Below are 23,399 nucleotides of genomic sequence, written 5' to 3'. Positions count from 1 at the left end.
GGCAGTAATTAGGGTTAAAAGAGATTTATTGCAATGTGTCAGGCGTGACACTTGGCATCCTTAGCCTGATACTGCCACTTCCAGTGGATTTATCATCTTCTCTTTTGGGGAGGTGATGGTGGAGCAGGGCCTTTCTGCCCAGGAATGGTATTAGAGTAAAATAAAACATCTGTCAGCCTTCCCTTACTGTTCTGTGCCCAAATTCCTGTCCCTGGTAGTTCCTTAATTCTAGCTCCTCTTTTCTTCCCCCTCTTCCCTCCAAATTTCCCCGAGCCTTAGCATGAAATCATCCCAGCTCCTACACAGACAGCGTCGTTTCTGAGGGAGGACCAAGGATGGAAATTTCTGCTTCACAAAGCTGCAAAAAAGGAGAAGTCAGGGGACTGATGTGCAGCATTCAGCAAGCCTGGTGCTACAGCAGAGATCAACATCTGCTGTAATTACTTTCTTTAGAACTTCACAATTGTCCTGATAATTTTGGTAGGAAGAAGAACAAATGGGAAAAGATCCGGAAGATACTGGTGGTGAATTTTTTAATTAAAATGTTTTTGATTTGTTGAGGAACACTGAAAGAAGCAATTAAAACAAGATGATATTGGTCTATACTTACAAGGGAGAGCCTTGCCAGGATTAACTGGCTCGGCCCAAATAAATTACTGCCTCTGGATTTGCATTAGCAAATACTTCCTAGAGATGTTAATGAGGGAAGAGCAAGAATGGAGTGGGTGAGATCATAGCAACAAAGGCAGCCCGCAGGGCCAGAGAGTCCCAGAAGGGTTTGGGGTGGAAGGGACGTTAAAGCTCATCCCATCCCAGCCCTGCCATGGCAGGGACACCTCCCACTGTCCCAGGCTGCTCCAAGCCCTGTCCAGCCTGGCCTTGGGCACTGCCAGGGATGCAGGGGCAGCCACAGCTGCTCTGGGCACCCTGTGCCAGGGCCTGCCCACCCTGCCAGGGAACAATTCCTTCCCAGTGGCAGTGATGGAATGGCAGTGGGAGCCATTCCCTGTGTCCTGTCCCTCCATCCCCTGTCCAAAGTCCCTCTCCATCTTTCCTGTAGCTCCTTCAGGTCCTGCAAGGCCACAGTTAGGTGACCCCAAAGTTTCTCCTGTCCAGGTGAACATTCCCAGCTCTCCCAGCCTTTCCTCCCAGCAGAGCTGCTCCATCCCTCTACTCATCCTGGAGCCTCCCCTGGGCTCCTCCAGCAGCTCCAGCTCCTGCCTGTGCTGGGTCCAGGGCACTCTGCAGGTGGGGGCTCACCTGAGCACAGGGGCAGAATCCCAATCCCTGCCCTGCTGCCCAGCTGGGATCAGCCCAGGGCTGGGGGAGGGTCTCTGGGTCAGCTTGAACCTTCCTGGGGAAAGTGTGGGGTCAAACCAAGACCCTGCTGCAGGTTTGAGCTTGGGGAGACCAGTCATGGCCAGAGGGGCCGTGCCTGAATTTCACTCAGGGTAAGGAAAGGTTTATTTATTTTCTTCAGAACTCGTATTTCAGTAATGAAATTCCAGGCCTTGGCCAGTCTCCATTTAAACAAAGCAAGGATCCAGGGTGTGAAGTGCTGTGTTGTGTGATGACCTAATCCAATTCCCACAAAGTCTGGGAATGCTTCCACTGCCTCCCTGGGAGCTGGATTAGACCTGCACCATTGCTCCTGCCCAGTGCCAGTGCTGGTTCCACAGCAGCAGCAGCCCCCAAAAACCCCGATAGGGCACGGCTGAAGGATGGGGCTTTTGGGTGGTGTTTTAACCTGCTTTTCTCCATTAAGGGAGAGAATTAAATTAACCATTCAAGTCTCCATTAATGGAGAGTATTAAAATGACAAGGGAGATAAACAGGCTTTGTTGGAGCTGGGACAATGGTTGTGCTTGTGGGATGGCTCTGGAGAGATAAAGCCGTTTGCTCCCAGGCCAATTATGGGGTGTTTTTTTCTTTTTTAAAGCTGCTTTTCTCCTGCAGTCAGGGGTGATTTCCTGGTGGTGTCACACTGAGCTGTGCTCACCTCTCCAAGGGCTGGTGGGCAAAGGATCTGTAGGAGCAGCAAATTTCAGTTTCTGGGCAGCTCTGGTGGCTGAAACTCAAGGCATAAGCCTGGCTTTTACTGAGGGCACTGAACACACTGACCTGAAGGAGAACAGCTCACAGTGTGGGGTGCAGGTTCCTCCTTCCAGCTGAGAATTCCTTCAATTGCTCATTCTTCCTCTGGTATATGTACAGGAATTCCTGGAGTACGTTTGATTCATTTCTGTAATAAATCCAGGCTCATTCCTGGGCCATTCATTGGAACACTGACATGAGAGGTCAATGAGAGTGTGCAGTGCCTTTTTTCATACTTTAAATTTGGTAAACTTGGATTTCCTGCACAGCTTGCTGTCCAGTGGCAATCCCTGCCTGGATTGCAGGGCTTGCATGGAATTGCTCAGGCCCATCCTGTCACAGGATCCCAGAATGGTTTGGGCTGGACAGGACCTTAAAGCCCATCTCATTCCATGGGCAGGGACACCTTCCCCTATCCCAGCCTTGTCCTGCCACTGTGGCTTGGCCCCAGCTGGGGGAAGCTGATTTGCCAACATCAACCATTCCCTTTTCAACCTGAATTCAGGCACCAGTGCCAGGAATTGTGGTGTCAGTCATTAACCTCACTGTCACCTCCTCCAGCAGGACAGGCTGGGCTGGCTCCTGTGGAGGAAGGGCTCCAGGGAAATGAAGAGCTCTGGATTTTTTAAGGGACAAAGGGCTCTCCAGGACACCTGAGCACAGTTAATCCTCACAGAGCAGCTCTCAGGCCTTGGCAGTACCAGAGACAGGATTAAAGCTGTGCTCAACATCCTCCTCCCAGCAGTAACAGTGCCCCAAGCCCACCCGAGCTCAGGGATCAGCCTCTGGCTCTCTGGGAGGGATAAAAATGGGCTTTTTAAGCAAGTGCCGACCTTTCTCTCTGAGATCTGACCAGCTGTGGCTTTGCCTTCCAGAAGAGAAGTTCAGTCCCTCCCTTTGACTTCCCGTGCATCTGGAATTGCTGATCCCATTTCTCCAGACAGGAGCTCCTTCTGTAGTAGCAGGCTTTTAAATATGTAAATCTATTTTCAAAGCAAAATAACCCCCCCAAATGTTCATGTATCTCTCAGAAGGAATAAAGGGTCTCTGTCCTAATATTTTATGCAAATCTTGCTTTTGCTCTTGTACTTGGGCATGAATAAATATCAGTGCTTCAAAAGAAGAAAAAAAAAGCTTCATCAAAAGAAAAAAACCTTTATTTCTATTGCATAAATAATGGTAAAATTAAAATATTTTTATACAGATTATATATTTACAGTAGAGTTTGGTTAGAGGGAACAGCTGATACATATGGCATTCAGTTTTCCTTTATACACTCCTTTATACACTCAGATAACTTGTAATAACATAGGATTTATTTCAGTTGCATGCCCAGTTAATTTATATTAATATTTACAGTATTTTGTACAAAGGTTTTTTGTTAGTTTTTTTTTTTTTACTATTATGCTGCTGACTTTGTGAAGTTTTTTCTTTAATTAAAAAGCCATGTCTTTCGTTAACGAGCCAAAAAAACCTGGTGAGTTTACAAATGAATAGTAAATGGCTGGAAAACATGAGCTGATAACAAAAGGGAGACACAGGGATTAGTGGAGACCTTCCTAGAGATGAATCAGGAGGCATTGATTCCTTAGATCCTGCTATGGATTAAATAGCAACAGCCTGGGTCCTGGGCTTATTCCAGTTAACTCTAATGAGTCATTTCTGACTGACCCTGGGCCCACGAGTAGCCTGCTCTCCCTTCCTCACCCAGCCCAGATAAATCTGAGGGAACAACAGCTGGAAGAGCTTTGGCTGCTCTGGAAGGGATGCTCAGGAACGTGGGCCCACCCTCGGGCTGCTGCCCTGGGAATAGAGGCAGGAGTTTGGGGATTGATGTCAACAACATCACCTGCACCCTTTGGAATGGCCCCCAGGAGGGACAGAAGGTGCCCAAGTGCTGGTGGCACCAGAGCCACCTCAGAGCTTCCCAAGGTCTCCTGGCTGGGTGATGGAGACACAGGACCAGCTGGGAAAGGAAAGCTGGAACATGGATCTCACCTAAAGAAGGGCAAATCCAGCTGCTGGTTTGGGATGTTGGCAAAGACAGGCCAGGAACTGCTGGGGAAATAATTGGGTGGGAAATGGCAATTTCGTCTAGCAATGGTTTTCAAGGCTACAAAGTATTTTGGTCTGTCTTGACAGAAAATTAAAAAAAACCCTGTGGTACCTTCATCATCAAATTGTCAAGTTCTGAGCTCTAGATGCAGAGGATTTCCTTTTTCTCCTTTCTCCCGCTTCTGGGATTATTTCATAGTGAAGATGCCAAATTACAGCAGTTTCTCAGGCTTTTGCCACTGGAAAGGTGCAAGTGGAGCATACTTCCAATTAAAATGGTCTTAGATTTTCTGCCCACCTTGCTCTTGGTGAAGCTTCGTCACTTCCTAGAGCAGCCTAAAATGTCCTTCTTGAACTGGAGAAATACAGACCCCATCCTGGTAACAGGCAACAACATAAAGAGATGGAAATGGGGTGAAACTTTTCTTTTTCTGCATTAAATTCCTGGGAAAGGAACAGGTCTTAAGTGATGCCAGGGAAATGTAATTGCACTGTCAGAGCACAGGAGGGTAAAATAATAGATTGAAACACAGCAAGTTCTGTACATCTTCATCAGTGGAATGGAAGCGTGATTCAGAGCCAAGAAAAAAAGACACTTCATCAGATTCTCATTTTAGAAGAGTTGGTTTTTCTTCTTTCAAACGCTCATCCATAAAGCAGGAACTAAATCATGGATTACAGAGGTGGGTAAAATAAGGGACTTCATTCTTAGAGATCTTAATGTCATTCCTCCCACTGCTTCTCCCCTCGCTGATGCAGGGCTGACAGGGGCTGTGCTCCTGTCACCTCAGGGTGCTGACAGCCCTGGCAGCTCCCAGCACGTGCAGGGGCCGAGTTTTCCAAGGGAAAAGCTGAGAATCCCCCCTTGTCCCGGGGCCCTCGCTGAGAATGGAGCCCCTCCCAGTCACCTGGAGCCCCTCCCAGTACCAGGGGTGGCCCAGGAGATGTTTCACTCTTCTGCAACAGGCAGGAGGATGCAGAGTCAGTATTTGGGACAAAACATTCCTAAGAAAGCACCAGTGGGTACTCGGCTCATCCAAACAGATTTCAGCCATCCAGAGTGGCAGCCTTGCGAATGTTTTCAAGCTTGGCTTGCTTTGCTTGCTTTGCTTGCTTCCTACCCTAGTTCTGGATTTAAAACCCCTCTTTACTCGGCCCAGCTTATAAAGAAGGGTATCCAAGCTGCTGGAATTAAGCAACCAACATCCAGCCCTTCCAGTGCACACGTCCAACAGGTGAAACCTCTGGATAACCGGGATGGAATCTCTCAAATGAACTGGATTACACCCAGAAATTCAGCTCTGGCTCACCGGGGAGCAGGGACGGGAGCTGGGGGTGCTCCTCCCTCCCACCGCCCTGCTCACCCTGGACCTGGGGTCTGTGATCCCTGTCCCAGGTGCTGACAGTGACTGGGGGATATGGGGGTGCCCATCAAGCAGGAAGGAGAATTATTTTGTGAACTCTCTTTAATTCCCTATCACCTCCCACAGCATGAGGAGTGCAGTGCTAACAAAGCCAAGACTTCCTAATTTAAATATTTTGATTATGTTGACATTGCTTCTGATCAGAAATTCCTCCTCAGTGGCGCACTCGTGGAGGGGCCAGGCTCCCATGGGTGGCACCAGAGGTGACACCTCCCAGGTGTCACTGGCTGTGAGCAGGATCTAGCTCTCCAGGGCCACCAGCACCACCATCATGGAATATCCTGAGTTGGAAGGGACCCACAAGGACCTCGAGTCCAGCTCCTGGCCATGCTCAGGACAAAGCCACTGCGTCTGTCCTGCCCGGACACTCCCCAGCTGTGGTTTCCTCATGGCTGCCCTGAAGGAATGGCTTTGGCTCTGACAGGTGAGCAGTGTTCCTTCAGCAGCTTTTGCTGGAATTCGCTTCCCTCCAAATTATTTCAGCATTGGTGAGGCTGCTGTTCCTTCTGCTGGCTTCTCCAGGGCATGGAATCAGGATCACTGCTAAAGCCAGTGGTTGAAGCCAAGGTCACCAAGTGGTGATCAGGGGTGTAGCCTTGCAGGAGCAGGACCCCAAATCCTTCCCACATGGAGAACCTTCCCAAAGAGTCCTCAGCAAGCCCAGGACAGGCAGTGCTCAGGCTGAGTGGATTTCACTCCCTCCTCAATTAAACCAAAGCCTCTCTCGGGCTGAAATCATCACATCCCTCTCAAAGCCTTCCCTGCACATCAATCCCCTTAATTGCACACAGTTCTCTGTGGCCAAGCCAACAGAGTTGCTCACGAATTCCTAATAATTCCCTAATCCATGAAAAGCCCCTGTCCCACTGCTGGGAGCTGTTTGCCCATCCCTGGAAGTCTGGGATCGTGTGTGCTCTGCCACGGTGGCACCCATGTCACGAACAGCCAGGGTTGCCATGGCAATCTCCTGTTCCTCCAGAACTGCAGGGCTGAAAAGACACTTCCATCCTCCTGGAACTGGCAAGAGCAGAAGTTTAGAGCTTTTTCTGACAGCTCTGCTGCAGTCTGGGTATTTTTTAAAGTATGTTAATTAGCACTTAAATAGGGTTTTTTTTCCTTAAAGTATGGGATGTGGGGTTTTTATTTTTATGTCTTTGATTCTTCTGCTTTCTCCCCCCTCAGCTTTTGCCATCAGGTTCCAATCAGAATTTTACTGCTCTATTTTTACCTCCTGTCTGTAAAAGCAGCAAAAAGCCCTATTTTTCCCCTCTTGTGTAGAAGAAAAAAAAAAAAAAGAAAAAAAAGAAAAAAAAGAAAAAAAAAGAGATAAATGGATGTTACATAAATGGAGCCAGGGAGGGAGGTAGGAGACATTCAGTGCTGCTGGATGGGAAGGTTGTGGGGAAGGAAAGGATGGAGTAGCTCGGCCTGATCCATCCTGCATTGCCAGGAGCCACTGATTAAAGAAGGGATCTGTTCACAACACCTGGAGATGGAGGAAGGCTGCTCTAGGAAGGGAAAGGAGACCTCTGGCAAGACATGACCCTGATTCATAATGGAAAAGTGAAGTTCCCTACAGAAAAATCACACCCCAAAGCCCCAAAAATCCTGTACCCAGTAAAATCAGTGGGGAGTTGTGCAATGAACTCTACTGACACCAGGCTATGGCTTTTACCAATATTTTCATTATAGGTTTGGCTTTACCAATGGAGCTGCGGGGGGAAGGGTTGGGCTGGAGAATGGCTGTATTTACAAGGGTTTATGGGGCATGCAGGAGGCAAGTCTGGAGCCCTCCAGAAAGCTTCAAGGAATGCAGACAATCATTTTCCATGAGGTGCTGCTGGGCCTGGAGTCTGCTGGGGGCTTGTGGCACATGGGTGAGGAAATGTGGGGAAATGCCTGGATTGGGGTTGTGAGTTTGGGCTCAGTGGAGGCACTGCTCCACCCCATGCTCCCCCATCCCTCCCTCCACTTCCCTCTGCCCACGCTCACTCCTGCACTATCCTAGGGACAAAATGAGTATTCCTCAGTGGCAAGGAACATTTAGACTTTTTTCCCACAGCTGCCACCTTTCCACAGACCCCTGAGAGCTAAAAGTGGGGATGAGTTTCCTCAAAATGATCTCCAAACTCGTTATCTGCAATGCTCTGCACAGAAAATGTGTCTGGGCTTCCCAGTACTGAGAATCCCACACCAGAATACCCCACAGATATTCTGCTGCTGCCCTGTAGCAAATGGAAATCTCTCCATCTTCTGGGAGACAGAATCTTTTTTTTAATGGGATATTCTGCAGTTCACCTCTATTGGTCACAGCAGAACAGAAATGCAGGAATTTGGGAAAGGCAGAAAAAACCAACTCAGCTGCTGTGGAAAAGGTGTTGTCTTTGGGATGGAGGGGACACCAGGAAAATGGCAGGAAAAGGTGGAGGTGGGACACTGAGACACTTAAAAGTGACTTGAGTTTAAAGGGGTGGTGGGAGACAGGACAACGAGCAGATTGTTAGATTAGGCTGCTAAAAATACAGGTAAATGTTGTAGGTCAGACTAGTAGAAAAGAAAGAGCTGGGATGAGCGTTGGGGATGGATCCAGTGTAAGTCAATGGCTGTAGGGTGGGATGAGGGAGGCTGGGGCTGTGCAACCCCTAGGGAGCCATCCTGGCCCTCCTGTGGCACAGGGAACAGTCACCTCCACTTCCAGGAGCAACATCTCAGGGTTCCTGGGTGTGCCTGGAGCTCTCCCAGCACAGCCTCCATGGAACTCCCTTGGAGCACTCCATGATCCCCAGCTGGGAAACCCCTCCCAGGAGGGCAGGAGATCACCTCTGTCCTGGTGTGGCACCCAGGGGCACAGTTCATCCAAATAGAAATGCACGGATTTGTGTCAAGTTTCAAAGGAAAAACACCTTCCCAAGTAATCCTGGCTCCTTGCACTTCCCGTGCCGTGTCCCTGCTCTGCATCATTCCATCTTCTCATTGCTGTTCCCTAAAATGTATTCCAGGAAAACCACCCAACGCTCCCCAGATCTGGAAGTCTGACACACTTCAAACACATGGGGGTGGGCTCAGGTTTGGTTCCTTCTTCTCCTGCTGAGCTTGGCTTTTCCAATGGCCCCCTTTGGAGCCTGCCATGGGATGGGGGTGGTGGGATGGATCCTGGGAGGGAATGGAGAAGTTGGCTGGTCAAATCAACACTTTACCATGTGGGCTAAAATAAAACCTCCCCCACAGGATGATGTCTGCCACAGAGGTTTCACTGCAGATCATAACCAGGCCACATGAAATGGAATAAATTAAAATTGTGCAGGAAAGGAGAGGGGAGAAAAGCTCAAGAAGAGCTTCCCTCAGGATTTTCACCTGGGAAAAAAATTCTTGAAGATCAGTAAAGAAGAAAGATAAAACTGCTGGAGAGGAAGTGTTGAATATGCAGAGAGGCCCGAGGAGAGGGAGGTTTAGCTGGCGCTGGTGGTGGCAGAGTCCCTTGGAAGACTTTGCACAAGTTCAGCAATGCCCAGGTGGGAAAACAAGGGGTGCTCCTCAAGCCCTGATTCACAGTCAGAAAAAAATGGCCAACTGACTCCTGCTACCCACAGTCTCGTGTCAAAGGTGGAGTTGATGAAGCAAAAAATAGACATTTTGTATGGTGCTGGCAAATTCTCCCCTTTTTTCCTCAGAAAATACTGTACAAGGATGCTCTAGCTCCCCTCTAATGCCGTAAACTCCATGGCATGGTCATAAGGGAAAAGGAAAGTGAAGCTGGAACATGTGGAACGAAAGGAACAGGACTTGCTTGTGGCAATGCTACCATCAACTTCCTGGGGTTGTGGGCCCGGCGGGAGCTCCATGGGATCGTCAGTGGGCCCTGGGGTAAGGACAAGTCACGAGGCTGGGCCTCCTCCAAACCGCAGAGCGCCGGATCCAAATGTCCTCCGCGCTGCCATTGCTGTTTCGAAGCAATAATTCGGGACTCCTGGATGTGGGATTATTGCATTAGGAAACAAAACCTTTAAAGCATTAGAACAGCCCTTTGATGTCCCTGCCAAAAGGATGTGGTTGGTTCACAGGACACGCTGCTGGCTCCGGCTCCTGCTGCAGGCGCCGGCTGTGCCCGCGTGTCGGTGCCGTGGGATCGGGGCGGGAGCTCTCCCGGGGTGCGCATGCATGGCTGCCATCCCGTGCCAGGACCACTCGAGCCGTGCCAGCACTACTCCATGCCGCTGCGCAGGATCTGGTTGGCCGCGATCAGCATCACGCTGATGATGAAGGCCATGGCGAAGGCGCAGATGAGGCTCTTGCGCACGCACGTCTGGCGGTTCTGCTTCTGGGCGTGCACTGTGGGGACAAGAGGGGCGTCACACAGGGCAGGGGTTCTGTTCCCTCCTGGAGCAGCTCAGGAACCCTCCTGTTCTCACTGTCACCTCTCCCTGCTGGCACATTCCCAAACAACCCACCCAACCCTCCAGGACTTCCAAACCAGCCCATCCCAGTCCTTCCCAACCCTTCAGGAACTCCTCTCCCTCATCATAGCTTTTAATCCCTTTAAATGCTCACAGGGATGTTTGGGGTTAGCTGTGTATTTCTTTTAAGCTCATTGTGAAGTTGGAATCATAGAATGGGTTGGGCTGGAAGTGACCTAAAGCTCATCTTTGTCCCGTGGCAGGGACACCTCCCACTGTCCCAGGCTGCTCCAAGCCCATCCAGCCTGGCCTTGGGCACTGCCAGGGATCCAGGGGCAGCCACAGCTGCTCTGGGCACCCTGTGCCAGGGACTGCCCACCCTCCTTGCCACTCTCTGACCTAAACTTCCTCTCTTTCAGTCTGAACAAAGTTGTTTCTAAAGTTCGTTAATAGCAATTATCAACCTTGTGTGAATCCCTCCAACTCATCCAGGTCCACTGGGAACGAGTGGAAAATCAAGAAGTGCTCTCTGATGACACTCAGGCCCCCACTGTGACAGTTCCCAGGAGTATCCATGGCACATGAGTCACTTTTCCAAACTTCTTCGGTTTTAGGTTTTCTGTGCTTAAGCCAAATCAGATTTATTAAGAACCTTTCCAAGTGAATGCTTGCAGAATAATTGTCAAAAGAGATGAGAGCAGCAATTAAAAAGCAGACAAGAGTTGGCATTTTTAGCACTTGTTTTATTTAATTGTACTTTTTGCCAAGCTCGTCAGTGAGAATTCGTGCTGTGACTTAATAAAGCCAGTTCATGACTCTGTCTTGGCCTCCCCACACCTGAATGTCAGAGCCACGGGTGGTGTTGGGGCACTGTGGAGATTTGTTTGCAAAGGCCTTGAAGGCTCCCCCAGGCAATCCGAGGGTGCTGATGGCTGGAACAGCCCAATGATCATCCAGCAGCACCACCATGGTCACCGCTGAACCATGTCCTAAGTGCCACATCCACACTTCTTGGGCATTCCCAGCGATGGGGATTCCACCACTGCTCGACAACCCTTTCAGTGAAGAAATTTCTCCTATTTTCTAATCCAAACCTCCCCTGGCCCAGCCTGAGGCCGTTCCCTCTCCTCCTGTCCCTGTTCCCTGGGAGCAGAGCCCAAACCCCCCCGCTGTCCCCTCCTGTCAGGAGCTGTGCAGAGCCACAAGGTCCCCTGAGCCTCCTTTTCTCCAGGCTGAGCCCCTTTCCAGCTGCCTCAGCTGCTCCTGGGGCTCCAGACCCTTCCCAGCTCCCTTCCCTGCCCTGGACACGCTCCAGCCCTGCAGGGGCTGCATTGTCCTCAGGGGCCCAGGGCTGCCCCCAGGGTTTGAGGTGTGACCTCAGCAGTGCCAGCAGAGGGGACAAATCCTGCCCTGGTCCCGGTGCAGCCCAGGTGCCATTGGCCTTTTTGGCCACCATGGGCACACCTGGGCTCATGTGCAGCCACTGGCACCAGCACCCCCAGGCCCTTTGCCAGCTGTCCTCCACCTTCTCTCCCAGCCTGGAGTGTTCCATGAGACATTCTGCTCCTGTTGTGCCCCATGGAACAAGTGCAGGACCTGGCACTTGGCCTTCTTGACCCTCATCCAATTGGCCTGCCCAGGTCAGTCAGGGACAGCCAGGAAATCATCCCACACAGGATGGACAGCTCTGCCTGCCTGCTCTGGGCCTTGCTTTGCTCTTTGGGCTTCCTTTGCCCTGGGAAGGGATGTCCCTGTCACCTTCTCCTCATGGATGGCCTTGTGATGACAGGAAGCCTTCAGATGGTTGACAACAACCCCAAAACAAACCTAAAATGCAACCAAGGACAGGCTCCAGGTGCCCACATTTGGAAAACTGGAAAGGAGAATATTTTTAGAATTCGTGGAAAATCCCTTTGTTCTGATCCAGCCTTGAACCTTACTGCGCAGAGAGCCCTGGAAGCTGGGTTTTGAATCCCAGTTTTCTCCCCCATCACCTCCTCTGGCTGGTGTTCAGCAGTGCCTGTGCCCCAATCCCAGCTCCCAGTAGCCCCGGCTCAGTGCCAGGGGCACAGAGCCCCCCTTAGGGAGGGTTGGAGCCATCCTGCCCCGGGAAGAGAATGTGAGTGGGGCCTCACTGTGTTCTGGGCAGGGAATGAAATCCCCCCTGCCAGCAGCTCTCCCAAATTCCTCACTCTCTGCTTGCACTGCCCTGCTCCTGGATTCCTTCTCTGGCATTTATAAACCACACAGGATCAGTGCTGTGGCTCCCTGGCTTTGTGCACGGTGCCCTGGTGCTTTGAAAAGCTCATTCCTGCCCAGCTGCAGTTATTTTTTAATGTATTTTTCTATTATTTCTGTACTTTGAAAGCACTCCCAGGCAGCAGAGAAATCACAGACACCACCAGCATTGCTGTCAGGGTGGGGCTGGTGATGGGAACAGCAGCCCGAGGCTGGCCAAGGGTTTATTGGGATAACAAACTCACCTCTTCAGAGGAAGAGAGTAAAACATGCTCGGTGTTTCTGCAGAAATGTTCCTGAACTGACCAACCTCTTGAGGGTTCTGTTATATGACAGAGCCTGAAGGCAGCAGGATGCAGGGAAGTCTCATTTACTGCTCTTTACCCACTAAGGGGACACCAAACATCCAAATTACCTACAAATAACCCCGGGGGAAAGGGGAATGTCTGTGGAGGGGCTGAAGGCCCAGCCAGACCCTCTTGCTGTTGGTTGAGAATGACTCCAGGAAGGAGATGGGTATCAGCATTGCCCTGCTCCCTTGAAACCCACAGAGGAGCTGGAGACAGAGGAGCTGGAACTCCTGATGTCCTGATTCCTGGAATTCTTCCCTACGTGCTGCCCTCTTGAAGTTCCGTTTAACCAGCCCTGCTTACTGGGGAGGGTACTCTCTCAGTTCTCTCCTTTCTCTAAATCCATAATCTCTGAGCACAGAATCTGCTTTTCCTGCTGGTTCCCATGGCTGGCATTGTCCCAGGGCTGGATGCCAACATTTGGGTGCACTGGGACCTTTTGCCACCCACAGGACACAACAGGGGGTGGATGTTGGCCGGTTCATTGGACATGGGCAGAGCCTGAGGCTCCTCTGGAGAAATCCTCAACCCTTCTTAGGGGGGAGAGCAACCCAGAAGCTTCCAACATCCATCAGACCTCACAAGGCAAAGGCAAATCAAGGCTGGGTCGTTCTTCATCTTCTCAACAGTCCCAGGACAGGCTGGTGAGGAGAACTCCCCCCTGGCACAGACCACGGCCCCCAGAACTTCTCCAGCAGGAACTGGGCTAATGGGGCCGGGCTGTTTCCAGGTCACGATGCCCACGGTGGGTTTGGGATGTGCTCCAGCACTGGGAGCCTTCTCTCCTGCAGGAGAACAGCTCCTCACAAGGACAGCAGTGTATTTATAGTGCCCTGTCCCAGCCCTGCCACAGGTGAGTGATGGTGGCTTGCTCTGGCTGCCTGGAGTTATTTTTGCTTTAACAGGTCAGTTTGTCATCCCCAAACTGAGCTGAGCAGGACAAAGGGGGCAGGGAGGAGCTGCTGCTGCATGCCATGGATCTGAGGGCCATGGCTGAGGGTGGGAACCCCTCTGGCAGTCCTGTAACCACTGACACTGCTATGCCACCAGCTCTGTGTCCTGAGTGCTGGATCAAGGGAACTGCCAGGAGAAGGCTGCTGGGCTGTAAATCTTTGGGAGTACAGCATTGCTGCAAAATTGTCCTTTCCCTGTGTCCCAGGAAATCACACAGCCTTCACTGTCCTGCCCTGAGTGCTGATAAAAACAGATAAAGCTGAGGACAGAACTGTGCCTCTGCCCTAGGTGTGTCCTTCCCCTGGATGTGACATCCTGCAAATTACTTCAGTGTTCAGAGGGAGCTGAGGAAATCCTGGACTTGGCCCTGACTATAATACAAATATTGCATTTGGGGTAAATGGTGTGGTGAGAGGTGCAAGGTCTGTCATCCACATTGATACTGAAGAAGATTTCATGGTCATAAAGACCTTATTCTCACATAATGGCATAATTGTATGACAGAAATGTCATGGCTTTGTACTGACGGTCATTTTACCTGTACAACAGTCTTCAGCACCTGAGCAGCTCACCCAGGCATGGAGAAGGGGCATGTCCAAGTATGGAAAACAGGGGTGTCTAGGTGTGGAAAATGGGCATGTCCAGGTGTGGAAAATGGGCATGTCCAGGTGTGGAGAAGGGGAATGTCTCTGCCTACGGGAGGAGAAGGGTTTGGGGCTGGTCTGGGATGCAAGAACACACCCAGAGGTGACACTGAGTGGAGATCTCCCTTTCACCAAGCTGCTCCTGGAAGTCTCTGCTGTGTCTGCTCCCTTAGGAGATCCCCAAATCTCAGTGAAAGCCACTGGGGCTCATCTTGGCTTCATTCCTCCCCAGAATTAAAGGCTTTTCAGTGGGGTGGATGATACATTAAATATAGATGGGAGTTGAAAGAAATATTTGAATTGCTATTTGAGGAGTTGAACTAAGAAAGGGAGTTGTTTTAGGGTGCAATTCATCTCATCCCAAGGTGGCACCTAAATTAAACTCAAGGAGTTCTACCCAAAAAGCATCTCCTTCAGTGCACTAATTAGAAGTGAGTGACCCCAGGGACACACCCCAGGACAGCTGACAGCTGTCCCTTAGTGCCACAATCCATGACATGCTCTGGAATCCTGTAGGGATCCTGGTGTTTGAGAACTGGGAACTCTGAGGGCACTGGTGGGTCAGTCCTGGCCAGCCTGGAGAGCTGCATGGACACAGCCTGTCCTTTTCTGGCAGAAATGCTCCTGTCAGAGCTGTCAGACCAAACCTGTCCCCTTCCACTGGGACCTGGAGCAAAACTTTGCCCCGCTGTTGATAGTTCAGCTCATCTTTATTCCCTGCTGGATTTGTGTGTGTTCCCAACATCTAAAAAAGGGTCTGTTTTGCTTCTAGGTTCTGCCTGGCACCAGCAATGCCAAAACATCCCACGAGAAAAGCTGTTCCTGCTGCACTTTTGGAAACTGGAGCTTCCAAAATGAGATGCTGAGCATTAGGGATGCAGATTTTTTTCTGGGATGGTTCAGCCAAGCTCCCAAAACTCTCAGCAGTGACAGCTGGCTCCTGTCCCCAGGGATCAGCAGGTCAGTGGGCACCAACAGCTCCAGGCAAGGAAGAAACATCTCTTCCTCTCACTGTTCTCCAGGAGGAACACAAAAATTGTTGCTTGGCCTGATTCGGAGAGTGCTGCTGCTGCCTCCCTGCTGCAGGTGTTCTAAAATTCAGCTGTGCTCCCCTAGCTTCTCCGCCCTGTTTGACAGAGGTGTGGGTGGGAATGGAGCTGCTGCATCCCATTCATTAGCCAGGCCAAGGCTGGGCTATATTTTCATCCTCTGCCTTTTGTCTCTGCCTGGTGCCCTTTCAGAGCTGTTTGACCCCACAGAATGTCACAATTCCCCCAAATGGTCTAAAGTGGGATTGCTGGGTGGGAAATGCAGTGGCTCCACCAGGGCACAAACTCTGAGCTTCTCTGTTCCATTTCCCTGGGCTCTTCTGCACTTGAGATAATTTCATGGAATCATAGAACAGTTTGGGTTGGAAGGGAACCTAAAAACCATTTCATTCCATGGGCAGGGACACCTCCCGCTGTCCCAGGCTGCTCCAAGCCCCAGAGTCCAGCCTGGCCTTGGGCACTGCCAGGGATCCAGGGGCAGCCACAGTCTGAACAACCAGGACCTCTCTGGTTGCTCTAAGCAGCAACACTTCAGAGCAGTGTGAGTTCCTCTGGCCAAGGAAATGAAAACGCTTCTTCTGAGGTGGCTCAAAATGGGGAATGTCTTTGCCAGTGTCAGCCCTGTCCAACTGCAAAATTTACTGTAGGTCCCAGTTCTGATCCCAATTCCTGATCCCCTGTGGCTCTGCTGAAGGAAGGAAATGTTTCCCCTTCTCTGGGTGCCTCCAAGCACTGCTCAGCCTTGGCTTTGCAGAGCTCCTCATGTGTTGAGAGGAGCTGTCCTGGCTGAGGCAGGGCCTGGCAGCTCAGAGCAAAAGGTCCCCAGAGCAGCAGGGCATGCACGCAGCCCCTCTGCTCACTGCTGGTGTTACAGTGGAGCAGAGGACTCGCCCCAGCTCCTCCCTGGGAGCCTTCTTGGGAGCTCAGCAGAAAACTGGGGAAGCCCAGCACAGCTTGTTAGGGCCTGCCAGTGCCAAGAAAGTCTTTCCATGGCGGGATGAGGGAAATCAAGGTGTTTCTGTAGGGAAATACAGCCTGGCCTAGACACTGACCTCAGCACATCCCACCAGAGAGAGGGGAAACCCCCAGTGCTTCATCCTTGTGCCTGCAAAAGGATCAGCTTTGCTGAGGGACAGAAGTCTGAGGGCAGCTGTTGAGCTCTCTGTGTGTCCTTGCTCCTCACTCCAAAATAACCCCCTGCCAACTCCAGGCACCAGGATCAGAGCGAGTTTTCCAGACACAGGAGAATTGAACAGGAGCCCAGGGGCTTCCTCTCTCACCTTCAAACTCCGTTTGGCAGTTGCCAGAGTTCTCGTTCAAGCTCTCCTCCTCGTTGATGATGATGTTCTCGATGTCCTTCATGGTGAGGTGGTCGCGGAAGGCGTGGTACAGGATGTGCTTCAGCTCCTCCAGCGTTATCCTCTGCATGTCAAACTGTGGGAGACAGCCCAGTTATACCCAGGGATGGGGCTCTGTGAGGCCAAGGCCACAGTCCCCAGCTCGTGTTTTACCAGCCTCATTTCAACAGCTCAGTGTGGGTTTGTGCTCTTTGGGGTTGGTTTCACTCTAACAGTCGATGCTCTAAATGGGTGTTGCCCCTGCCAGCTCCCTTGGCACTGGTGGAGCAGCAGAGAAACCCAGCCCTGTGGCAGGGATGGCCTTCCAGGCTGGAGAGGCAGCAATCCAATCCATCCCAACAAAGAGAAAACCCTCAGGGATTCCCCTGGTAGCTCTCATACCTCCCATGAACCACAACCCTGTTTCTGCCCCCTTTTTTACATTCCTAACCCCCAGTTGTGTCTGGGTGGGAGGAACAAGCAGAGGACACTTCCCTCGGAGCAGACTTCTGTCGTGGATCCAGTAGGAAGTGTTGTTCTTACACCAACCAAGTGTTAAACCCACAAGTCCTGCTGAATGTGAACATTTTGCCCCAGCAGGACGTTGGACGCCTGCAGTTTGTGGTGTTAATTAGTCCCTGCTAACGGTGCAGCAGAGAGGAGACACGCCACGGCTGCTGTGCAGTGCCAGGGGAGCAGAGGAGTGTCTCTGAGTTTTGGAAAGAAGGATGGAAATGTTCCAAGCCATGATGAGTTTTTCTGAGTGCTGCAGAAGCTCCTCCTCTGTCGAGCTCCTCGAAGTGAGGCCTTGCAGCCCCAGCAGTGTTCGTGCACAGCAAGCAGGGCCCTCCAGGGCTCCTCCACCCACCTGAGCCACCCTCAGGACACCCAGAATGGCCAAACCCCTCTGGCTCAATGCCCCAGTGGAGGGAGGGCAATGCGAACTCACAGCTACTTCTGCTGGAGAGTGGAGATGCAGCAGGAAATTCTCATTCCTTCCCCAGCCGGGGGAGAAAAGGACAAACCAGGCAGGACAGGACACAGGGAATGGCTCCCACGGCCAGAGGGCAGGGATGGATGGGATATTGGGCAGGAATTGTTCCCTGTCAGGGTGGGCAGGCCCTGGCACAGGGTGCCCAGAGCAGCTGTGGCTGCCCCTGGCAGTGCCCAAGGCCAGGCTGGACACTGGGGCTTGGAGCAGCCTGGGACAGTGGGAAGTGTCCCTGCCCTGTCCCTGTCCTTGCCATGGCAGGAGTGGCACTAGAGGGGCACTAGAGGGGTCCCTGCCACCCCAAGCCTTTCTGTGATTCTGATTCCCTGAGGGCAGAAAAGCCAAACCCACAAAGTACAGCAAATGCCAGATTTGCATTGGCCTCTAGAATTGTCCCTGAGGCAGGAACTGGAAGAGAATTCCAGCAGAGGTTGGTTGAGCATCAGCCCCGACGAGGTGGAATGGGGTCAGCACATGCTGAGGGGCTGCTCCTGCAGGCAGGAAGTGACAATGGGGATGGAATTGTGGGGCTCAGTTTCAGGTTGGAGTTTCCCAGGATGAAGACTCCAAAGGAATGCAGGATGGGGTGTTGGCTGAGAAATCCTTGGATCTACCCCCCATGCAATCAGCAGTGCAGGAAGCCACCCAGGAGGGCTGGCAACCCTGGGCAGCTTCACTGCCCCCTGCAAACCTCCAGCAACACCCCCAGCACTGCTGCAAGGCAACCAGAGGAATTATCCCAAATTTCCACACCTTCAGTTGCCAGGAGAAACGCTTTTTGTCATGGAACAGGATGTGAAGAGCACAGCTGCTCCCTTTTCAACATTAAAGACAGCAGAGCAGGGCTGGTGAGATTTGTTCATGCACAACAAAGCAGGATGGAAATTGGTGATTAAATCCCAGGGGGATTTGCAGCCCAGCTTTGAACTGGGCACTGAGGAGCCACTGGTGACAATGGGGCACTCACTATTTTTAGCTGAATCCCTGAGGAACAAGGACAGCAGAAAAACCAAACCCATCAGCCCTGCTGTTCACAGAAATGCTTTTCATGTGGACAGAGCCAGAACTTTGTCTCTGTCCCTGCTGTCCTCTTCCCTGCACATTTCCTGCAGCAGGCTGGGATGGTGCAGGAAATGAGTGAAGGGAATTGGGGAAATGGGTGTTTCTGTGGGTGCTGGATAAAACCAGAGGGATGTATGCAAATCTGCCAGCACACAAAGGGATAGATGGGCATATTGCAGGGCCCAGCTTAAGCAAAGTGCACTCATTTTCCTTCATTAACCCCTTGGAGGACGAATGATTTTGCACCTGTGCAATAAACAGGGGTCAGGGAAGAAAACCTCAGGCTGAGCAGCTCAGGAGCGATGAGAATCCCAGGATGGGTGGGGTTAGAAGGACCTTAAAGCCCATCCAGTGCCAGCCCTGCCATGGCAGGGACACCTCCCACTGTCCCAGGCTGCTCCAAGCCCCAGTGTCCAGCCTGGCCTTGGGCACTGCCAGGGATCCAGGGGCAGCCACAGCTGCTCTGGGCACCCTGTGCCAGGGCCTGCCCACCCTGCCAGGGAACAATTCCTGTCCCATATCCCATCAAACCCTGCACAGTGGCAGTGGGAAGCCATTCCCTGTGTCCTGTCCCTCCAGTTCCTGGTGCAGGATCCCTCTCTGCCTTCCCTGTGTCCCCTCCAGACCCTGGGAAGTGCTAGGAGGTCTCCAACAACCTCCTGTTCCCCAGGCTGCACAGCCCCAGCTCCCTCAGCCTCTCAGTGTCTGCTGCTCTCCCTCTCCCAGCATTGCCACTAAAAAGCCTCTGCAGAGTCTTCTGTCCTCCTGCCTCTGCTCCAGGCTGGAGCAGAAACACACCTGTGGGGATCAGCTCATCCTCTAATTGTGGCAGCAGTAATGACTTGAGGGGTTTGGGGTCTTCCTGTTCCAGTTCAAATCTGTCTGGAGGGAAGGAATTGTTCTCTTAACAAATGCTCAGCTGCTGCTGCATCTCAAATGTTATGCTAATAGAGAGAGAAATTATCTTTTTAACTTGTTTTGTTGTCATTTGTATCCTTTAGGAAGTGGAACAACCTCAGATGGGATTCAAAATCACCCTCGTTGTCTGATTGAGTTGGACTCAATCTTTGGGGGTCCCTTTCAGCTCAGAACACTGTCAATCTGTGAATTTATGCAGTGATTTTTGGTCTCTGCTTTGACATTTGCAGGACAGCCACCCTCCCTGAGCTCTGTGTCACCCTGGCAGAGTGTCCAGGGTGGCTCCAGCTCGGGGCAGGCAGGGACAAGCTCTGCTTGAGCTCCCAAGCAATTCCAATTATCCCTGCTCTCCAACCCAGCAATTTCCCTGATTCACTTTTCAATTACTCTGGGTTTTATTGTGGCAATGACAGGAACCAGGGAGCAACTCCTAACTTTTATTGACTCCGTGGGGAGGCACATGGGGACTGTGGCAAGCTGGAAACTTTCTATAGGATTTATAATTAGGAGAAATCAATGGAGCTGCTTGTGAGCCTCGGAATAATTCGCTGTGAGCAGTGAAACACAAACTGTGCTGAGGCCCAAACTCCAGGTGCTGCTGTGAGTGGGAGCTGTGGAGAGCACCAGGAACTGGGCACTGCAGCTCCTGAGGGACCCCTGAGGCTGGAGGATGTTGTCCTACGAGGTATCTGGAAGGGAAAGTGGACCTGGTCCAATCTAGCATGTAGCTTCCTTCCTGACTTAAAATTCCTGCAGGAAATGAATCCCTACCTCAGTTCCTTGAGTCTCCCCAATCGAAATTTCCCAAATTTGTGTCTGCCTTGCCTGCAGAGCCCCATTCCCAGGGAGTTCTGTGTCCTGCCTGGCCCAGGCTCCTCTGCTCTGTGCAGGAATGGCCCAATGGGAAGAGCTTGTTCCTTGAAGGGGTTAAATGCTGGAATAGCACTTATGATCATTTCATATCAGCTCAGCTTTAAAACAAAATAGTGGGAGGATTCTCTCTGGAATCCCAGGGTGGCCTTGCTGCCCTGCAGGTGGGTGAGGTCAGGGGGACCCTGAAGTGACAGGAGCAGGGCCACTCTGGGGACCTGCAGGGTCTTTTAAAGCTCCTGTGCTCAACAAGAGGTGGGACTGGCTGCTCTGGCAGGGAGGGTTTAGCTGGGAGAGCACTTAGACACAGGTTTATTTTAAGTTTATTTTCCTACATAAACCACTTGAAAGGGTCAGCTGGGGCTGTTGAGGGCTCCAGGTGGAGCAGGATTTTGCCTCCTGCTCTGATCATTAATTCTGCAACCCCAAAAGCATCAAAGAATCAGAGAATCATTAGAGAATCATGAGTCCAGCCATGGGCCTGGCCCCAATTCCAGCACTAAACCAGGCACAAAGCACCATATCTGCAGTGACCCCTAGGCACGGCCCAAAGCCCGTGTCCGTGTTCCACTGGTCTCTTCTTCAGGGCAGCCCTGGATAATCTCTGAGTAACAAACAAGGCCCTTGTTCTGCCCTCAGACCTCCTGCATGGTTTGAATGATCCCAGGGCAGATGCAGAGGGGCTCTGCCACAGTGGGGATGGGATCCCAAAAACACCTGGAGTCTGCTGAGCAGCTTTGGGCTTTCTGCACATGTATAGGTATATTTGTATGGAGAAATGTATTGTCTTATTATATATTATTGTTGTTATTGTTATTAATACTACTGTAATGGTTACTGTTGGTGTTATTACACAACATTAATAATAATGATGATGATGATGACGATGATGATGATGTTAGAGGAATGAAGCACCTCTCCTGTGAGGAAAGGCTGGGAGAGTGGGGGTTGTTCAGCCTGGAGAAGAGAAGGTTTGGGGCCTTCCAAGACCCGAAGAAGCCAACAAGGAAGATGGAGGAAGACTTTGGACAAGGCATGGAGGGACAGGACACAGGGAATGGATCCCACTGCCGGAGGGCAGGGATGGATGGGATATTGGGATGGAATTGGGGTGGCCCTGGCACAGGGTGCTCAGAGCAGCTGTGGCTGCCCCTGGATCAGTGCCCAGGCCAGGCTGGATGGGGCTTGGAGCACTCTGGGATAGTGGAAGATGTCCCTGCCCATGCAAAGTATCTAAAACTTTATGGACTTAAGGTTTCTTCTAACCCAAATCACTCTGGGATATGATGATAATAAATTTTAAAGTATAAAATGTGTATACAAACACAACACAAATACATATATATATATATATAAATGGGAACATATGAAATATTTTCCAGATGTCCAGGCCTCTCCAAGCCCCTCCCAGCTGGCAAGAGGGAGCAGCGCTCCACCCGAGATGGATTATCCCCTCCTTGATGTGGGAGGGAGATGTGGGCAGGACACGGTCCCATCCTGCCCGGGGCTGGACCCCAGCACTGAGAGCCCTGCCCTCCCTGCATGGTGTTATCCCATCCCCATCCCATTATCCCATCCCCATCCCATCCCATCCCGTTCCCATCATCCCATCCCATTATCCCATCCCCATCCCATTATCCCATCCCATTATCCCATCCCATCCTCATCCCATCCCCATCATCCCATTCCATTATCCCAGCACTGAGAGCCCTGCCCTCCCTGCGTGGTGTTATCCCATCCCCATCCCATTATCCCATCCCATCCCCATTCCATTCCATTCCATTCCATTCCATTCCATTCCATTATCCCATCCCATTATCCCATCCCATTATCACATTATCCCCTTATCCCATTATCCCATCCCTCTCACAGAGCATGAGGCTCTGCGTGGTCCCACGGGGACACACTCACCCCCAGTGCCTGGGGCACCGGGAGCCCTGCAGGAGCCATTCCCTGGAAATAACCTGGAACGCTCACCCTGCGGTGGGCAGGGCTGGTGACAGCGCCGCGAGCAGCGGGACATGCCCAGGGCAGCCAGGGGGCTGTGCCAGCTTCCCCCAGGGCTGGCGGAGCTGCCATCCCAGCAGGAACATCCCACATTCCCAACGCTGCCAGGAGCGGGAAGGGCACGGGCACATTTCCATAGTGAAACTCCCTCGTCCCCTCTCGCGACAGCTCCGGCGGCAGGACTCGGACACACGGCGACAAATGCCCAGCAGGTTTCAGGGCACGCCCTGGGACACTCCAGTCGGGTTTGAGTGCACGTTCACAGCGCCCTAACCCCAAACGCCCACAAAAAGAGTTCTCACTGTGAGATGAGGAGGAATTCCAACCTCACCTGGCCCTGGGTACCTCCTGTGCGTCCCTGCACACCCCCCACAGCCCACATGGGATCGTCAGGGAACATCCCTGGGATTCCCGAGGCATCTCTGGTGTCTGTGGGTCACAACCTGCTCTGGGCTGGGCTCCAAACACCCCCCTTTGCTCCCAGGGATGGGCGATTTTGTGGCTGTCCTGTGCAGGGCCAGGAGCTGAACTTGATGGTCCTTGGGGATCCCTTCCCTTGGGATATTCCCCAATGCTCAATGTAGGTTTGGAGCATCCTTAAAGCTGCTGGCTCTGTGACTCCTGGGACAGGGGCTGGTGTGGCCCCCACGTGTCTGCCAGGAGCCCACGGGGACACATTTGGCTCTGGAGATGGGAAATGCTGCTGGAATTGCTTTTCCATCCAAGAACAAACCTGGAGCTGTAATTCCCCCCTGGAGATGTAATTCCCTCTGCTGGTCTCACCCCCTGGTGAGGCTGGTCCCTGCCTTTCCTAAATCCAGATTCATTTTGGGGCAATGATTTAAGCAGAGAATGGGTCTTTGGCTGTGCCTCCACTTCCCAGCTGGGATCTAATGCTTCTTAAACTGGGCTGAGAGGAATAGGCCCCCTGAGAGGCACCACCTCCCAGCAAACACAGCAGGAATATTAATGCTGGCCCCATTCAATTACCTTGAAATCGTTTAGTAAACCA

At 51.8% G+C, this 23,399-nt stretch overlaps 1 protein-coding gene across 2 annotated transcripts in view; it reads right to left on the bottom strand.

Annotated features, from left to right (window-relative positions):
• Window positions 1–3,229: 3,229 nt before the first annotated feature.
• CALN1 (calneuron 1) overlaps window positions 3,230–23,399 on the bottom strand; it is a 147,748-nt gene continuing 127,578 nt past the window's right edge. For both annotated transcript variants that reach the window (XM_053995674.1, XM_053995675.1), the window contains 2 exons: window positions 16,483–16,636; window positions 3,230–9,902 (listed from right to left, as the gene is read on the bottom strand). In XM_053995674.1, coding sequence (XP_053851649.1) covers window positions 9,775–9,902; window positions 16,483–16,636 — 282 coding nt within the window. In that variant the 3' untranslated portion in view covers window positions 3,230–9,774. The remainder of the gene's footprint in view (window positions 9,903–16,482; window positions 16,637–23,399) is intronic.

The sequence above is a fragment of the Vidua macroura genome, chromosome 20 (genome assembly GCF_024509145.1).
Source record: "Vidua macroura isolate BioBank_ID:100142 chromosome 20, ASM2450914v1, whole genome shotgun sequence".
NCBI lineage: Eukaryota > Metazoa > Chordata > Aves > Passeriformes > Viduidae > Vidua > Vidua macroura.
Note: the sequence above shows the minus strand (reverse complement) of the source record. Positions and strands in the feature narration are given on the sequence as shown.